This window comes from Maniola jurtina, chromosome 5 (genome assembly GCF_905333055.1).
Source record: "Maniola jurtina chromosome 5, ilManJurt1.1, whole genome shotgun sequence".
In the NCBI taxonomy this organism is placed as follows: Eukaryota; Metazoa; Arthropoda; class Insecta; order Lepidoptera; family Nymphalidae; genus Maniola; species Maniola jurtina.
The window spans coordinates 3,503,945-3,524,542 of NC_060033.1; the positions used below are offsets into that span (position 1 = coordinate 3,503,945).

The 20,598-nt window shown below is 39.3% G+C and overlaps 1 protein-coding gene across 3 annotated transcripts; it reads left to right on the forward strand.

Moving 5' to 3' along the window:
• Positions 1-5,196: 5,196 nt before the first annotated feature.
• On the forward strand, positions 5,197-15,557 carry LOC123865146 (probable chitinase 2). 3 transcript variants are annotated; one of them, XM_045905990.1, is made up of 9 exons: positions 5,197-5,358; positions 6,768-6,950; positions 7,252-7,352; positions 8,237-8,502; positions 12,091-12,251; positions 12,721-12,875; positions 13,786-14,091; positions 14,134-14,263; positions 14,815-15,557. In XM_045905990.1, exons 1-9 carry the CDS (start codon positions 5,289-5,291, stop codon positions 15,003-15,005), a joined length of 1,563 nt encoding a protein of 520 aa, XP_045761946.1. In that variant the 5' UTR covers positions 5,197-5,288; the 3' UTR covers positions 15,006-15,557. The 3 variants fall into 3 exon arrangements, with proteins under 3 accessions (XP_045761946.1, XP_045761947.1, XP_045761945.1); XM_045905991.1 differs by having other exon boundaries at positions 13,786-14,088; XM_045905989.1 differs by having other exon boundaries at positions 13,786-14,263.
• Positions 15,558-20,598: the final 5,041 nt, after the last annotated feature.

The window sequence follows — 20,598 nt, forward strand, 5'->3', positions numbered from 1 at the left end:
ATAAGCTATTTATCTCGGAACATCAAAGAGGTCCCACAGGATTTTAAAAAACCTTAATCCACGTGAACAAAGTCGCGGGCATCAGCTAGTTGTATGTAAAAGGAGAAATTGACTGACTGACATATCTATATACGTGCTTACATGTTGACATGTTGCAGACATAGGTGGGTTCTCTATAGGTAGGTATACATCGTAGACTGGTAGGTACCGACTTCTGATCCATGTTGAGCCAAACTCAAAACTCAAACTCAAAATTTTTAGTGGGCAGAAACCCCACATTACTTGATTTCTCTACAAAGAGAAAAAAAGACCGGCGCCGTAAGGTTCTTCAAGAATAAAGCGCGAGTAAAGCTGGGTGGCTGAGGTAGTAAATAATTTACGAGTATTTTCTTTAATAAATATCGTTTATTTACGCAGAGTGTTTAGGTTTTCACCACAGTGTAAAAATGAATTATACCTATTTTTTAAGCTTAGGTATAATGATATTATTATTTTCACTTGAATCTGCTTGAGTCATGTAGCCGGCATTTTTGAAATAATAGTTTATCATATTTTATTATCCCATATCCATTATCTTTTTACTTATTAGCCGTGTGGTATAATAAATACTGAACTAATTGTTATTTATAGTTCTACCTACATGAATTGTTTAAAATTATCCAAATTGAAATGCGCGATTTGTAATCATAGGCATAGATATTATATACAAATACGCTGGATAAGGTGTGTCATTGGATTTCTGTGGGTGTGTCATATAAAATTACAGTAATTTTTTGTGCCGATTCAAAGCGCGCCGCTGAACGTACCGTTAATGAAAATTGTCATTTTGTGTCAAATGATCTTCGTGTTGACCCTATGTTGACAGATGACTCGTCACTAACATTTAGTTCTGAGTACGCTCACATGACGCTCACCAGCTGTTATCAGCGCTAAAATGGCAATAATCATCAAGTTGCTGAAAAACAGGTTTGTAATAGCTAGTCCAGTGTAATATGTTGAGGTCAGTGATTACAGACATTTTTTTAAAAAAAATATTAGCCACGTAAATCATGACTAACATTCCCCTGACCCCTCCAACTAAGCGTAAAGCTTGTGCTAGGAGTGGGTACGACGATAGTGCAACGGCCCACCCGTTTGAACTGACGACCTTTTCGGATTTCAGTCCGCTCCTATAACCGTTGAGCTATTGAGGCTTTTATATTGAATAGGCAGCATCTCTGTGAGGTCGTAATTCCAGATAGAGTTCATAAAAGTTATGTGTTAAAGCTTGAAAATACCGCCACGCAGATTTCTAGTGAACTAAGTGCGAGGTATTGCCAAACAGACAAATTATTTGCATATTGCTTTAGATTATACCTGCTTACGTCACAACTCACAACAGTAGATGATCCTTCTTTTGTACTTACGAGTATATCTATCGGCTTTGTTACAGATAAAAATAGGTACCTAAGTTCATTGATTAGATAGTGGATAATTGCCTTCATCTATTTTATTGACGTAATTTGAATCAAGTCCACAACTCAGAATAGGAAATGCCTATTGCGTTGATGATAGCATTATTCGTAGGTATGGTCAGGAAGCAATGTTGGAAAAAAAAACATTGTCGCCCCATCAGACTATGAAAGTCAGGGAATAGAGAGTGCACAATTTGTTCTTGCGCAAACACTGGTGCACTAGCTCCTGCATAGTTACATTTTTCAAAAGTGCAGTTCTATCGTAAACTGCATCATGTATTTACGGTGAGATGATTGTTATCAACTACTTAGTCATCAAAAGCTGACCATTGTTAAATTAATCGCAGTTGGGAACTCTTTCAATAGCTTTCGTAATTTATTTTCCTTGTTCATGACGTCACAATGACTATTGAATGTGTAGATATTAGTGATTAATATAACAATTCAGAATAGTAGATACTAAACAACAAGAGTGTGGATCAGACTTTCCGTTTGTCCGTAGGTATTCCATGATATTTTATTCGTTTCTTCAACCATGTCTAATTCCGTAATTAATATTACCGTAACTTGCCTCGTAACTTTAACAACATATTTTTATGGCAATGTTTCGTCTGTGCAAACTCACGGTAAGCAATAAGGCTTACTACAGATTGTTCTACGACGGCAATTTTAATTTCAGTTAATCCTTTCAAAGTCTACATATACGTAAACATGAATTAAAACAATCTCTCAAAGCTCAAGTCACAAAGGTAAGTAAGACGGCCACTGCCTTTGTATGGACATAAAAGATCACTGTTATAAATTAAACAAGGCAACTCTAACGCAGAAGTATTTTGTTATTTTTATTTTTAGAAATAGAAAAGCACGTTAAATACGCAAGCCGCAAATATAGAGTGAGAAAACCACAGATAATATTTATTTTATGAAAATCAAAAATATGATACAGAATAATCTCCTTATGCCAATATTAACGTAAGATTTTGAACATGTAAATGAATAACAGGTATGATCCAGATTTAAAAATAGCCCGGATGAAAAATTGTTAAAACTACATTTTACGACTAGTTTGAAAACCGGAAAGCAATTAACAAAATCCGTATGAGACCTATGAGTTTGGATGAGTCCTTGTAAATGAAAATTGATTTTTTAAATCCCTCAGCTTAAAATGTGCCGTGTTTTTGTTTTTTTTTTTTTTGGGAAACATTGCGGTAATAATTTAGCACCGGGATCAAATGAAATTCGCAACCCGGCGCATGCAGTTTGGGACCGGCTCTGGACATAGAAATGTACGTTATATAAATGGAATAAGTTAAATATTGCAAAGCTTAGTGTAACGTGGATTAACAGCTATGTATGGCTAATTACCTACTATTATCCCCAACGAGCGCTAACATGGTGATTCAGCATTTTTGTTTGCTAGCCTTCAGTGATCATATTTAATTCTTTTCCAAACTATGACCAAGTCATATTTAGAACAATGAAAAGACAACAGTAGGGTAGCTAGTCATGACAAAAGATGACCTGAATTAAAATATTGCCATAGAGCCGCTGTATTAAATATAAAAAAAAAATAGTGTTACTCAGGATATTGGAGTATTGGATTCAAACATCCAAATCTGGTTAGGCATTTAGAAGTTATGGGGGAATAAAGAAACTCACATACATACATGAACCCTGAAAACATTAGAGGTTTTGTTTTGTTGGGCAGTCTTGTAAAAAAACTTCGGTCAACGCGTCGCTGCCATTAAAATGAGTAAATATATATACATACATAAATCAAGTGAATTTTCCACTGGTTCAGAGTACCCTTCCTATCGAAAAGAACCAGCAAGGAACTCAGCGACGGCAGTAATTTAAAAAGAACATCGTATCTAGGTATAAGTACCTACTGGGATTCCAACAAGGACCTCATGGTTATACACAGTTATTTAATGCAAGCAAAGTTGAGAAAGTTTGCTTGTTATTTTGTAGATAATAACAAAATCCAAATATTGATAAGAGCTTTATGGGGGGCAATAAAACTTTATTTAGCAGCAATATAATTGGACATTTGCAATGATTAATAAAGGCGTGATTAATTTGTTGATAAAATGGTAAGACAAGTGTAAATTAAAAATTTATAACACCCCCGACGATCCAAAGTATTTGAGTTTTCCAAAACATCATTTTCAAGTAAATAATTGTGTATTTAGGCAACGTCCATCTTGACAGCTTGACATTTGTCAATTGACATAATATTATGAACCTAACGGTTATCTAACCTTCTTTTCTACAAGAAAACTAGAAAATAGCTGATAACTTTTAAACGGCTGAACCAATTTTTTTGGATTATAGCTAAGAACACTCTCGATCAAGCCACCTTTCAAGCAAAAAAAACTAAATTAAAATCGGTTCATTCGTTTAGGCGCTACGATGCCACAGACAGATACACAGATACACAGACACACAGATACACAGATACACACGTCAAACTTATAACACCCCTCTTTTTGGGTCGGGGGTTAATAAATGATTAAAATGTTAATGTTTGTGTATTGCAGGTTTCTTAACTTCAACCATTGGTTAACGATTGAGCTGAAGAGATAACTTCGCAAAAATACCTACTCGTTTATCATCCATTCTTATATCCTACTAATATTAGGTATATTGATTGGGAAAGTGTATCTGTCTTTTACCTTTTCGTGCCCCATCCGTTTAGTTGATTTTGACGAAAGATTCAGAAGTACCTAGCTTGTTTTCGAGAGACGGACGTTACTTTTTTTTTAGAGAATCAAATAGAGTGGTGGCGCTCTTTAGGAAAGGCCTATGTCCAACAGTGGACGTCCACAGGCTGAGGATAGTGATGATGAAATAGAAGATGAATCGGATGAAATAGTAGGCATCATCTGGTCATTTTAAAAATATAATTGCATATTATGTATAATACCCTTATTCGCTGGGTTTAATATCCAAGTATATAATCTTGTGGTAGGTATTTGTTTATATACTTTACATAATTTGTATATAATAATATTATTTTGTACTAGGTAATGCTCGCGACTTCATTCCCGTGGATTTAGGTGTTTCAAAAATTCCGTGGGAACTCTTTGATTTTTCCGGGATATAATTAGCCTGTGTCCTTTCCCGGCTGCATTGTATGCAGTGCTTTAGATAAAGCTTGACAGTTTACTTTTGTTTACATAAAATTCGAAAATAGGTACTTTACGATTTAAGAGGGCTCTCTCCGTCACTCGTTTCATACAATCGTAGTTCCAATTTCATTTGAATATTAAGCAACCAAAGTCCATGAAATTTTGCAGACATATTCTAGAAACTAATATCTTTGTCTGTGGTTTTCCAGATTTCTGTTAAAATATTCGGTTTCAAAGTTACGTGGTCTTAAAAATTTTCATACAAATCTTTGAGCCCCTGTAATTTTAAAACTACATATTTTTCGAAAAATCTAAAATACCACAGACACAGATATTAGTTTCTAAAATATGTCTGCAAAATTTCATGGACTTTGGTTGCTTAATATTCAAATGAAATTGGAACTACGATTGTATGAAACGAGTGACGGAGAGAGCCCTGTTAAACAGTTTCTAATCTAATAGCATGAGCCGAAAAATTCCAATATAAGAAGGATGTCTAAGTATTAGATAGTGTTTATCAGAAATCACAAGTGCAATTTAAATCGTTTAGATCATTGCGAAAATCGATGATTAGTAACTGATAAAATCAATTGCCAATTGTCGAACAAGTACTGATTGTGTTGATAAGGGATTTGTTTATAATAGATGTTTTATCACTATCGTGTTTAGTATTATACAAATCGAAATTAATATTTGGCTAAAAATGACTAAATTAATTTTATTTGTACTCTGTGTTATATCTGTGGCTTGCAGCTATGTGGCTGCAAAAGATAGTGAGTCATTTGTTTGTAAATTCAGTGTTTTGATAATTTTGTTTTGAAATAATTTGGCTCTGGATTAGTGAAGCTCTCCGAGGTTCAGGCCAAGAAGCTTTTCCTTCCATTATTAACCGATTACCAAAAAAGAAGGAGGTTCTCAATTCGTCGGAATCTTTTTTTTTGTGACTGCAATGTCAGGCGTAAATAAACAACAGCCTAAGTAATAATAAATATGGACATCAATTAACTGGATTAAAAAAGAAATACTATTTATATATTGTGTTAAGTTGGAAGTCCATTATTTACTAAACTACATTATATTTTAACTTCTGACAAACAATGATAGTGAGCGTGAGTGATTTACTCTTCACTGAAGACTTCTATCTACTGAGCAGTTCTTCTCCATCACCAAAATCTGTTCACAGTTCTTCACTGTTTACAGTTTTTATTGAAATCATTACAAATCAATAGAGCTGTGTGAAATAGCATTATAGAAATACAAAAATGAAATCGCTCGAATTGATGATCTTTTTTTGAACTCGAATAGCAAAATTCTACAATTTTTTTAAAATTAAGTTTAGTTCACAGTTCGAGTAACTTTAAATACAAGGCATGAAGTGCAAGCGCAAACCTAGATCTGAAATTCACCAATCATTTATCCACTTACAGAACAAGTGTAAATTAAAAATTTATAACACCCCCGACGATCCAAAGTATCTGAGTTTTCCAAAACATCATTTTCAAATAAATAATTATGTATTTAGGCAACGTCCATCTTGACAGCTTGACATTTGTCTATTGACATAATATTATGAACCTAACGGATATCTAACCTTCTTTTCTACAAGAAAACTAGAAAAGAGCTGATAACTCTTAAACGGCTGAACCAATTTTTTTAGATTATAGCTAAGAACACTCTCGATCAAGCCACCTTTCAAACAAAAAAAACTAAATTAAAATCGGTTCATTCGTTTAGGCGCTACGATGCCACAGACAGATACACAGATACACAGACACACAGATACACAGTACACACGTCAAACTTATAACACCCCTCTTTTTGGGTCGGGGGTTAAGAATCAATCGCTTGTTCTAGCGTTTTCGTCCACGTGATAAAACGTATACTTAGCTTATAACACTCGGTAATAATCTATAAATGAAAGAATAATTTTCAAAACGCATTAGTTTGGAAGATCATTATCCCCTGCATCCAAACCTGCAAACTTTATTCCTTTATAAAAATTATTATTTAGATTTATTTGTTGTGTAGATTTGTAGACGCAAAGTGAATGCATTAAGTTGGCGCCTCAATATAAAATCAGCTTTAGTTATAAGTTCTAGCTAAAGCTTGCTATTGCTTGTAAAAAAATTTACAAAATGTTCTAGGTATTAATGCTCGATTTAATTTAAAACTTTTATTATAGAGGTAGTCGTATGTTACTATGGAACGTGGGCGACATACAGAAACGGTAACGGAAAATTTGATGTTGAAAATATCAATACCGACCTGTGCACACATTTGGTTTATACCTTCATTGGAATAACTGAACAAGGGTATGCAAAGTCTTTGGACCCCTGGCTCGATCTAGAAGACAATTGGGGAAGAGGTAAGTTTATACTATGAACATTCACTATTTTAAATAACTAGCAGTTGACCTGTTTTTCTGTGGGACTCTATAATTAGGTACACGATAAAAATTATATTAGTCTAGGAGTCTAGACACTGTTGCAGTTTTTGAAAAGTCTTCTACTTGCCTAAGAAAATCCCGTTAAAATTGATTAAGCCGTTTTTAAGATTAATCTGGATAAACAGTTTTAAAACGTGCGTTTTGATGTAGTTCAAAATGATTATAAATAAGCTTAAAAAGCTGTCTATAATAAGTCCGTACATATCATGAAATATTTCAGGTAACTTCAAAAAATTCAATGCTCTAAAACAGTACAAGCCAAACCTTAAAACGTTGCTAGCTGTAGGAGGATGGAATGAAGGATCAGCTAAGTATTCAGTGGTAAGACCTAATATTTCTTACAGTAGCTTGCTTGCTTAGCGCTTGCCAGTAAAGAAATAAATCGAATCAAAGCAGTGCTAATCATTCTATCTCACTCGTAAATTATACACAGGTATACTCTGCCGTCCTAACAAAGAGTGCAATAAGTCGAGTTTTTGGGCAAATTGACTTAAGACCATATCCGTAATCAGAAAAATGAGCTCTATATTTTCGCCTTAGACGTCTTTTTTGTATCTTCAGTAGTTTCGGTTCTGTTGGTTATCAAAACTGCAATATGTAATATTACGATTTGTAAGTAGCTAATCATAACCGCGAATATCTCGAAAGTAGTCGAAACCTAGTTATTGCTCTCTTCGTTAGGACGGCAGTACTGTAGAAGGGAGATCGTATGATTAAACAAAGTCATTGGATTAAACGCTACTCTTTTCCATTCATTTCTTTATTGACACGCGCTTTATGGTAACTCGTACATGATAAACGTGCGGTCAGTGGAATGTTCTGCAGTGCCGTTTCTGTTAGGTTTTTCCAAAGTTTTGTCTTGGTTTAGTTTTTACTTCGTTACTAAGGCTGGTTCTTCACACGCTGTTCATCAGTGCTAACTGGTTAATATTTTTGCGATGCAATGAAGTGTTCCTGATAGCTGACCATCAGCGCTGACGAGCCAGGAAGCGCTCTTGAATAATGCTGACAAAGAGCACCGAAAATCTACCTGAAATGAAAACCAGCCCAAATCTCTAATCCAATTACTGATGTAATTTCATACTGATTTAGTGATTTATGACTGATTATTATGATGAAGACGATTCGTTAATGGTTATGAAACTTGTCAATTTCCTTTAACTGATTTTTTCAAAATTCCAAATGAGTCATATTTTTATCCTCAGATGGCAGCAAGTCCAGCACTACGACAGAACTTCATTAAAAGCACCCTTGAAATGGTTCGGACACACGGCTTTGATGGATTAGACTTAGATTGGGAATATCCCAATCGTCGTGATTCCGTCCATGGGAAGGCTGATATTGATAACTTCACTCAGCTGACGAAGGAACTTCGGGCAGAGTTTGACAAATATGGTCTGCTTTTGACTGCTGCGGTTTCCGCTGTGGGAAGTGTGGCAGTTTTGTCTTATGATATACCAGCTTTTACACAGTAAGTTTAAACAAATCCCGTTACTACACGGCTGAGTTTGTTGTGGGCTCTTCTCAGACTTGGGCGCGCTTGGAACCCTCGTAGCTTTAGTTTTAAGTTTACGTAATTAATTATCACCTCTATAACATCTTTCAAATCTAACAAATCGGACAAACACAAGGTGTACAATAGTATTTAGAAGGCTATTTTGAATAAATGATTTTGACTTTGACTTTGACAAATTCGTATCTAAACTTTTTCACTTCACCAGTTTTGTGTCTCGCACAGGAGCCGTCCAAATAAATCTTCCTTGAATCGTTCGTCTGTCTGTCTATCTGCGGGCTGTATCTCGTGAACCGTAATAGGTTGAGAGTTGAAACTTACACAGAATATGACGCTATAACAAAAAATAATAAAAAAATCAAAATGGCCGCCATGCAAGTTTTTTTTGTTTTTTTTTGTTTCTTGGGCGCTGTTACGGAACTCTTCGTATGCAAGTCCAACACGCACGTGACTGATTTTTATATTATTTTCCGGATAGCCTGACAAAAACACAGGAAAATCCATTAAAATTATATTTTTGAGATACTGATAAAAGTTTGTATTTTTTTTTTGTAATTTTATACAGTTTCAATCGTGTCGTGTTACACAAAAGGAAAAAATTAAGCACAAAAATAATATTCCAGCTGTTTTGGCCAAGTAGAAGAGATATAATTATAATGATGAATAAAAAAAAAATTATGTAGATATATTGTAAAGTTCAAATGTGTGTGTGTGTGTGTGTGTGTGTGTGCGTGCGTGCGTGCGTGCGTGCGTGCGTGCGTGCGTGCGTGCGTGCGTGCGTGCGTGCGTGCGTGCGTGCGTGCGTGCGTGCGTGCGTGCGTGCGTGCGTGCGTGCGTGCGTGCGTGCGTGCGTGCGTGCGTGCGTGCGTGCGTGCGTGCGTGCGTGCGTGCGTGCGTGCGTGCGTGCGTGCGTGCGTGCGTGCGTGCGTGCGTGCGTGCGTGCGTGCGTGCGTGCGTGTGTCTGTGTCTGTGTCTGTGTCTGTGTCTGTGTCTGTGTCTGTGTGTGTGTGTGTGTGTGTGTGTGTGTGTGTGTGTGTGTGTGTGTGTGAACTTAGAAATCAAGTAAATACCTATTTAAGTAGATAACACAAATAATAAAAATCTTACTTCACAATATTATTATGATCTGAGGATCTGAATTGAAGAAGTGCATTGTACGTAATTTAATTTGAAAGCAGCCCAACAGCTGGTAACGGTAACGATGACAGCTTTTTCTCTAAAATCGATTTTTATCTGTCAATTACGGCCAACTTTGAGCGAGTCCGATTTAATGCTGATTCGACACACCGTTTGCGTTAACGCAACTTCACTGTTTTTGTGTTTCTTTCAGTTACTTCAATTTTTGTGGCATCTTTTTTCAAAATTTTAATATTTTTCGTTTATTTTCACCGAAGTTTTTCACACTAATTTTTATTTTTAACCCCCAACCCAAAAGAGGGGTGTTATAAGTTTGACGTGTGTATCTGTGTATCTGTCTGTGATATCGTAGCTCCTAAACTAATGAACCGATTTTAATTTATTTTTGTTTGTACTGGCTGTTATCTGCATCTAGTTAATTGTCTTTGTCATTTAATTTCGCAAAGTCACGCCTAACAAGAAGAAACTGACTTGTTGGTAACATAATATAAAATGAAAATACAGCAAAAATCCCTGAGTTTGATTATATTATATTTGATATTTTGTATATCTACACAAATATCTATGGTCTGATGGGAGGCTTCGGCTGTGGCTAGTTTACCCTACCGGCAAAGCCGTGCCGCCAAGCGATTTAGCGTTCCAGTACGATGCCGTGTAGAAACCAAAGGGGTATGGGTTTAGTAAACCCCTTCCAGGTTAGCCCTTTTCCATCTTGGACTGCATCATCACTTACCACCAGGTGAGATTGCGGTCAAAGGCAACTTGTATCTGAATAAAAAAATAGACCTTCACAAAGACAGGACTTTAAGAAATTCCATCCGACTGAAGCCGAGACGAATCAGCTTGTACCTACCTAAAAATCCACAAGAACATACTTCTTAGATTACATTTATTTGGTATAAGGTAGTTACTTATTCACCTCGTATTTCCAGCCACAGCCAGGGAGTATGAAATTTCACCTGTCATAGTTCAGCGAATCATGGTTCAAATGCAAAGCGTGTCCCTTTTGTGGCCGATAAAATTTTGTTTTAGCCTTTTTCAGTAAAAAGCACATACTGCGCGTTTTTGAAAACCTTCATTTTTCACGATATATTTCGCTGTTCACGTATTTTAAAACACGGACTTTTTTACCTCGTTGCCCCACAGGTTTTTATTTAGATAACATCGTTTATTTTTTTATTTAATAATTTTTTTGTTGTTGCGGAATATAAGTGGAAATCACAATAGGCGGCATAACAAAAGAATAACATTCTTTAATCCAGTAGGTATCCATTTAAAAAATGTAATTTTTTCTAAAATATTGGCTTTTAATTAGTAGGTACACATATATCTGTTATTTTGAACAGTGAAACCTGAACCTGGCAGATTTCTGTGAGCAGAGAGCGGCTTTGATACATTATATACACATATTTTTTTTTAGTTTCCTTTGTCGATTAATAAATTTCTTAATCAACATATTATATTTAGTTTTCTTCCCAAAAAATATTTGCCCAATCCCAATCCAATCGCAAATTATTTTTCCTTTCAAACCTTCGTAACTTTTTAAAACTCTTTTAAAGTACATAATAAATTGTGTAATCTACTATTTCAAAACTAGCAAAATCCGCAACTATTTATCACACTAATATTATAAAGGCGAAAGTTTGTATGAGTGTGTGTGTGTGTGTGTGTATGTTTGTTACTCCTTCACGCAAAAACTACTGGACGGATTGGGCTGAAATTTAGAATGGAGATAGATTATACTCTGGATTAGCACATAGGCTACTTTTTATCCCGGAAAATCAAAGAATTCCCACGGGATTTTTAAAATACTACATCCACGCGAACGAAGTCGAGGGCATCAGCTAGTGTTATTTAAAAATCTCGTGGGAACTTATTGATTTTCTAGGATAATAACAATACTTATTTGAAATGCGTTTCTAGAACGTAAGCCACCTACTGTCACCTGTGCCAGATTTCGTCAGAACTAGTTCAACGGTTGAGCTATGAAAAGATAGCAGACAGACATTAAGGCCTCATTCGCAGGAGAGCTTTTTTAACGTCCGTTAAAAAAGCGTTCAAATAGAACAAATGCATTCACACGTCAACGCTTTTTTAACGCGCATTTTGTATTTTCAGCGCATCGCCGGGTTTTAATGCAACACTTTTTTATCGCTCGTGCGAATTACGGCTTATAAAGCACAAGCCTCAGCCCTAATTCGCACGGGCCTAATTCACAATGATAAAATAAAAAACCTAGCAGGCTGAAATTTCGCACTGAACTCATTGAACTAGTAGTAATACCTCAATGACTGAACTAGAGGTTCCATTTATAATGTAAAACAAAGAATAAGGCTGGATCGAAATCTCCATTTGAGCAAAGCCGCTGGCGGTCGCTACTTTATAATATTAAGTATGGATTTATTCTAGGTACGTTGATCTTGTAAACTTAATGACATACGACATGTATGGTGCATGGGACTCAGTGACCGGACATAACGCTCCCCTGCACAAGGGCCAAGGGGACGAAAACGTTCCCAAGGAGAATGTCTTCACAGTTGACGTGGCTTTGGAGTATTGGCTTCAACAAGGTGAGACGATAAATTATTCTCATGTCCTACTATTATCTCGATACTAAATCTTAGTCGGCTTAGCGTTGTATCCTAGTTTGACGAAATTCTACTATTAATTGCATAAATAAATCCCTCCAATCCATCATCTACAAGTTATTAGATGGATTATAACATTTTCAAGACAAATCTCTTCTTAACTTTATTTGATGACAGTGGCAGACTAAGGGTTGGGGGGGGGGGGGGGGGGGGAAGGTCCACCCCTTGCTTTGGGTCTAAGGGGCTTCCAAACCTTCAGAAGTCCTTTAGTGAAATATGTTTGGTAAATTAGAGCAACTTTGGAGTTGGACACACTCATGAAAAATTTAACAGGGAATTATATGTATCAAAAATCACACTTCGCTCGCCCTTATATTCTTTTTGTTGAATTATTTCCTTCATCATCAGCTCCTCTGGGAATAAAATCTCTACAGCCTTAATATGTTTATAGGATGCCCTCCAGAAAAGTTGGTGCTAGGGTTACCATTGTACGGTCGCACGTTTCAACTGGCGAATGTTAACAACAACGGAGTTCGTGCGCCAGCAAGTGGTGCTGGGATCGCAGGCCCGTGGACTGCCACCAATGGTCTCATTGGATATAACGAGGTAAGTCCTTCTTGCGTTGTTCACTCATTACTGAACATCGTAAATCCATGTATATGTCGCAGTTATATTGTCAAAGCCGTGATATTAAAATCTGACTAGTGATACATTATAGTTAAACGGTAGATTGTCAATCGACTCCATTTCTTGCAATTTAACGGTCTGGTTTTATTAGCATTATAATGTCACAGAGACACTACAGTGATATTGTAAGGCAATGATATTTTGACAATTTCACTGGTCGGTAGATTATGAGGCCGCTTTTGATTGGTCCGTTTCCGATGTTGTTGAAGAAGAATTGACCAATCAGAACGTTTGACGTCTCCCACTGCTAACTTCACTCATAATATACCTAGATTTTTTATAATGTCACTATTATAGTGACCCCGTGGTATTACAATGTCACTAAAACCAGGTTGATAAATTGTAAGAAATGAAACCAACTGACAATCTACCATTTAATTATAATATGACTAGTGAGATTGTAATATCACGGCTTTGACAATATACCTGCGACATATACAAGTTCTTTCGGAAAATGAAACTGGGTCACTGTATGTAATCATTGTTGTAAAAAACTTCTACCATGTGACCGCCCCTTAAAACGTACAAAAATCAATTGTTTCTAAAAATGAATTATAAGGTACTAGAGGATGCCCGCGGCTTTGCCCGCATGGATTTTGTTTTTTTTTTAATCCCGTAGGAACTACTTGATTTTCCGGGATAAAAAGTAGCCTATGTCCTTCCTCGGGATGTATCCCAAGTCTGTACCCATTAAAATCGGTTGAGCAGTTGGGCTGTGAAAATGTAGCAGACAGACAGACAGACACACTTTCGCATTTATAATATTATGTATGGATTTGTGACGGTTACATACACATAGAGGCATAAATTTTTTAATTTTTATTTACAGTTTTGCCAGAAACTCAAAACGGAAGCTTGGGATTTACGTTACGATAGCTTAGCAAAAGTCCCATACGCCGTCCAAGACCGAAACTGGGTTTCTTACGACGACCCGAGCTCTCTAGCCATCAAAATCGAACATGCTCTACAATATAACATAGCTGGAGCCATGATATGGAGTATAGAGACTGATGATTTCCGTGGTCTTTGCGCTGGAGACTTTCCTATGCTCAGAGCTATCAACGAAGCACTGGGAAAGTATTCTGGACAACAGCAAACTACTACTACTACCAGTTCCAGTGCATTAACTACTACTACTACTTCAACGACTACTCCTTCTCAACCTTCACAAACTTCAACTACTACTTCTCAGCCTTCACAAACTTCAACTACTACTTCTCAGCCTTCACAAACTTCAACTACTACTTCTCAGCCTTCACAAACTTCAACTACTACCTTAGCACCTACGTTAGCTCCATCCACCTCGGGTAATTTGAATTTAAACTCTCATAATATATTTATGTTATAACTTTACCGACATATTGTGTGTGTATGTGTGTGCGTATTTGTGTGTGTATGCGAATTTATTTATGTCTGATCGTTTGTGTGAACTTCTGACAAGAAAACAATAGGCTCCCCAAAGTATCCCGAAGTTGGGAACTTGGTGGCGAAAGACCGAAATTCAATCGGGAGGAACAAAGAAACTGCCCACTTTCATCATCATTATCATCATCAATCATCTCCAGCGTACTACTGAGCATGGATCTCCTCTCAGAATAAAAGGGATTTGGTCATAGTCTACCACACTAGCTAAGTGAGAATTGGCAGACCTCACACATCTTTGAGAACATTATGGAGAACTGTCAGTCGCGCAGGTTTCCTCACGATGTTTTACTTCACCGTTATAGCAAGTGATATTTTCATTGTTCAGATCGCACAAAACTCCGAAAATTAGAGGTGCGTTCGACTAGGAGGCACACATCTTAGCCAATAGGCTATTACCGCTTTACTGATGTTCTATGTTTTTTCACTCCCTTAGCACCATCATCATCAGTTTGCAAAACTGAAGGTTTCAACATTAATCCCGAGGATTGCCACAGTTTCTACGTATGCACTCACGGTGGATCCGGAAAGTTAGTGCCACACTTATTCTATTGCCCGGGAAATCTTCATTGGGATCCACAATTTACAGTATGTAACTACTCTGACCAAGCAAATTGTAAAAACTGATGATTTTCAAATTAAAACTATGGACTGGACATACTTATAACACGCCACTCAAGCTGGACACCTCAAGATCACAGAATTCAGAATACGTATAGAAGTAATAGAACAGAGTAAGCTTGTCGTCTCATAGAAGAGTAGGAAACATCAATGCGCATTTTTGTTAAAAGTAAATATTATTATATTCTCATAGCGTTTCAATTTAATCTACGTTGCTATGCATGCTAGTTATGTATATTCGTAAAGATTCGGTGTTAGGTGGAATGCACACCGACGGAGTGGAGTGGCGGCGAAGTGAAGCTACTGTGTTGGTAACAACTTGAACGAAGCTTTAACAATAATTTTTCGCTATAACAATTTCTCTATTTGTATGAAATTGTTATAACACAACACATATCTTTTCTATTACTAATTTTGAATTCTGTTCCGTCGCGTTGTATGTTTTCAGTACTTTTTTGCTAAAACCAATATTAGGCACATGATTTCAATCAAAAAGCATCGAAACGTGTTGGGCTGAGTGGCGTGTTACTAGTACGTTTCCTGTCTTATAATCATTAATTGTAATGGTTTTATTTATTGTCCTTTTATTCCTGAAACTGGAATAGTACATCACATTTACAGGGAAAGTGAATATCGCGTATACTAGCAAGGGATTTTAAGTATGAAAATGAGTCGATAATTAATGTTAGTTTTTTATTAACTATGTAGTAAGAAAAAATAGACTTAACTACTTATTTTATATATAAGTAAAAGTTAAAAGACTGATGTCTCAAAACAGCTGTTCTGTTTGGCGGCCACTTTGTTACATCCGTCCGGAAAAAGATCTCAGTTATTCTTAAGCAATCTCTCAAATTGCGCCTAAAGAAGTTTACCGAAAGCGAATCATAATAGCACACTTAACGGTATTTACTCAGATGTTACTGTGAGGTTCGGGGTTTCATTCAATCTAACGTTTAGATGTTTCAATTGTCATATTCAGACCCCTGCCTTGAGGGCATTTGAAAAGGTGAGGTTAAAGCTATTTTCATGGTAAATGCCTTATAAAGATCTTTAGTAGGATGTACGAATAATAACATAGGATAGTTTATTTGAAAGCTCTATTCTACTAAAAACAATAAAAAATCAACAAAGTGCGAGACGAGCTCGCACACGAAGGGTTCCATACTTATCTATACATATAATAAAATTGTAGAAAAGTGGTGTCTGTACAATGGAAATATATAAAAAAAAAGTAGCAGGGGTTGTTATTATATTGATGCCGAACCCGAAATTGTAATTAATTTTTTTTTGTCTGTTTGTCTGTTTGTCTGTGTGTTTGTGCACGCTAATATCAGAAACGGCTAATTCGATTTAGATACGGTTTTCATTAATATATTGTAGTAAGCTTCACTTAACATTTAGTGTTAATCAATCGGTTCATAAATAAAAAAGTTATGTCAATTTAAAGAATCACGGCGAACATTTTTAACGTACAGAGTACGTACTACACGCCTCGCGCCTGAGCGTCCGTGGCTATATAAAGCGCGCTGGTTCCAGGCAAACGAAGTCGCGGGCACAGCTAGTACTTATAATAAACCTGTAACTGGGCGATTTGAAAATTTTACTTAATTAGCGAAAACAATTTTTTCGGTAAAGAGTACAAAACAGTATTTTTTTTTTAATCTGACTTTACTCACACATAACGCATACATACTCGTAATATTTAGGTACTAGCTGATGCCCGCGACTTCGTTCGACGTGAAAAGTAAGAGGTGCATGCCCAGGATCAAATCTTCGATCTCACAAATAGAAGGCGTATGTCTTAACCACTAAGCTATCTCGGATTTTATTGAGTAGTTTATATATTCCAAATATTCTTACATCAGCGAAAGATCCATCTCCTTTCAAATAACAGGATCACAGCTAAACCCTTCCCTGGCAACGATTTGACCTTTATCATCTTTGACGTGGAACTCAATATTGCGTCGACTAGAAAAGGTAATGAAAACAAACATCCCATCATAGCCCTATTTATCTTGCTTTATTAACCCAAAACTAGGCCAAGCTACATATTTATACTACCCATTTTCCTTTTTTGCACATTTTACTTGTAGGTACTTATTTCAGCCCCCAATAAAAAAGTTAGGTATCGTACTACTAAGGCAAAAGCTAAGACGTTATGATTACTAGGGTTCCGTACCTCGAAATGAAAACAAGGAACCCTTATCACTTCATTGACTGTCTATCGTGTCTGTCAAGACAAGGGGAATCGAAACCTATAGGGTATACTTCCGTTGACCTAGAATCATGTTTGGCAGGTCTTGTCATGTGCTATCTTATAGCACAAGTAAAGGAAAAAATCCGAAAACCGTGAATTTGTAGTTACAATAAAAAAATTAAAAAAAGAGCTACGGTGAAACTCGCACTTGACTTGACCGGTTTTTAGGGTTTCGTACCTCAAAAGGAAAAACGAAACCGGATTCCTCTCAACGAAGGATCAGCCCCACGAAGAATTTATGTCATTACTAGCTGATGCCCGCGACTTCGTTCGCGTGGATGAAGGTTTTTTAAAAATCCCGTGGGAACTCTTTGATTTTCCGAGATAGAAAGTAGCCTATGTGCTAATCCAGGGTATAATCTATCTCCATTCTAAATTTCAGCCAAATCCGTCCAGTAGTTTTTGCGTGAAGAAGTAACAAACATAAACATACACACACACACACACACACACACACACACACACACACACACACACACACACACACACACACACACACACACACACACACACACACACACACACACACACACACACACACACACACACACACACACACACACACACACACACACACACACACACACACACAAACTTTCGCCTTTATAATATTTGTCGGATCGAGCCGAGGATTGTTTAAGAATTGATGAAGGCAGGCGAAGATCCTAAGGGTCTGCTTCGATTACTAGGCGATCTTCAGACGTGTTAAGAACAATACTTCCGTTTACTGCATGTCACAACTACCAGCGTAACTAGGTAAACCTAACCTAACCTAACCTACCTAGACCGGCTCCTCCACCCCTTACACCGGTCCCAAACCAACCATCTAACCTAACCACCACAATAACAACTCGTTTAACCAACAGTACCACTTTAGGTAACCGCTACTCTAAAACCTACAGTACGACAGACTATTCCTACTGAGAAGTGTCCTCGGCAACAACCGGACGAATCCGTCGTCTGGTCCTCCACGCGGACCCTTACGGGTCCCGGGGTAACTGATCAGGGCGATGGCCCTCTTCAGTGGTGGCCACGCCGCCTGCGACTGCGGGCGGGGCACGGGGTTGGACCACTGGTCGGGGAGTCGAGTCCGGGTTGTCGTGTCCGGTGGTGGCCGCACGGCAGTGCGATCGAGCCCGCGGATGTTCGCGAGCGATCGGCTACTGCGGCGGCGTGGGATGTCCGTGAGGCTAACGCCCGCGGCTCGGCGAGGTCGAGCCCGCCGGCGATGTTCCGGCGAGCGCCCGTCAGCCAGCGGCGGGGAAGCAGTGGTGTCTTTTCAGGTGATCAGGTCACGTGGCAGACCTAACTTGTCCGGCGGGCGCCTATGGTATGGCGCGATGCCCCGCAGGTGCTGGGCTTGCGCTCCATCGGCGCGCGCGAACATCGAGGTGCTCAGGCGGCGAACGTGGTCGTCGAGGCTCTCCATGCGCAGGTCCCTGGAGATGACCGCGTTTCGTACGAAGCGTGGAGCTCCGGCGATGGTGCGGAGCGCTAGCGACTGCTGCGCCCGCAGCGACTTGCGGTCCGTTTCGCTTAGTAGCGCGTACCAAGCTGGGGCCGCGTAAGTGAGTCGCGTGCGGACGTACGTCTTGTAGACGCACAGCCTCGTACGGAGATGCAGGTGGGACGCCAGCACTGGGCGCAAGAGAGCCCGTGCGGCGCGCGTCTGCGTGACCACGTTCTTCACGTGGGATCGCATCTTGAGTCCCCTATCGATGGTCACCCCCAGGTATTTAGCCGAGGGCGCCCACTCGATGGTCTCTCCTAAGAGCGATACCCGTGGCGGCGGGGCAGTCCGCCCGAAGGATACCGCCTGAGTCTTCGCCACGTTGACCTTCAGCCTCCAGTCATTCAGCCAAGCGGGAAGTGCATCCAGTGCACGCTGCATTTTGATCGCCGCGTGCGGTCCTTTGATCGATTTGGTTATGAATGCAGCGTCGTCGGCGTACAACGCCAGCATGGCGTCGCCGACCACTGGGATGTCGTCCGTGTATCTGCCATAGCAGACGGGCGACAGGCAGCTTCCCTGAGGCACACCGGCTCGGATGGGGCGCTCCGTGGACAGGGCGTCTTCAACCGCCACTTGAAAACGTCTGTCTCGCAAAAAGGTGGCCACAGTCTTGACTACTCGACGGGGAATAGTAGACGTGGACAGCTTGTAGATGAGCCCGGTGTGCCAGACGCGATCGAACGCCTTCTCCATGTCGAGGAATACTGCAATGCACCGCTCTCGCTTGTTCATGGCGGCAGCGAGATGGTGCAGCACCCTCGAGACTTGGAGCGTGGTAGAGTGTTCGGCACGGAAACCGAACTGTTCGTCGCGCGGCTGAAAGTGAGGCGTGATGTGCAGCAACAGCAACTTCTCGAAGACTTTCGAGGTTGTCGACAGCAGCGTGATGGGACGGTAGCTCCCAGGCTGCATGATGTTTTTCCCCTGCTTCGGTATCATGATGACTCGGCCGAGCTTCCACGACGATGGGAAGTGCCCGGTACGGAGTATCCCGTTGAATAGCCGCGTCAGCGTCGCGATTGCTCGCGGGGGTAGGTGACGCAGGGCTTCATTGGTGACTCGATCGGGGCCGGGCGCTTTGCGCAGTTTAGTTCGTCGAATCATCCGAAGGACTTGTCCAGGGGAAAATACGACGGGGTCTTCCGTCGGCGCTATCGGCGACTCGAAGTATGCCTCCAAGTGTCGCTCGATGGCTTCTTCGTGCTGCACATCTGTGGTCGGGTTCGGTGTGAACTGCGTCTCCAGGTGGTCCGCAAAGATCTCCGCTCGGTCCTCGGCACGGTAACGTGGGGTTCCGTCACCGGCCAGGAGGGGCCTAATCGGAGGCGGTTTCCCGGAGAGTCGGCGACCGGACGAATAATGCCTCGCTACGCACAGCGTGTCTGATTTTATAGTCCAACGACGACAGTGGGGAGATGACGTAATGCTCAGTGAGCAAAGTATTGACAGCTAAAAGTCGGTACCGCCGACATATTAGTGTGATGTAGTCATGTTTGTTTGTAGTTGGTCGTTACATAAACATTGCTGAAATGTAACCGTGCCACTTCACAAAGTTCTCCGCCGCCAGATGTTCGGTATATTTAATCATGTAAAAGTCAGACACAGCTTACACTTCGAGACACTTGCTAAAACTCTCTCTTGCTCTCACCGTGTCTTGTTAAATTAATTGAAAACTAGCTGATGCCAGCGACTTAGTCCGTGAGGATTTAGGTTTTCAATAACCCATGCATTCATCCATCCACCTCTTTAAATTTCGGGAATAAAAAGTAGCCTGTTACTATCCAGATTTTTGACTATATTCATGCAAAATCACGTCGATAAGTTGCTCG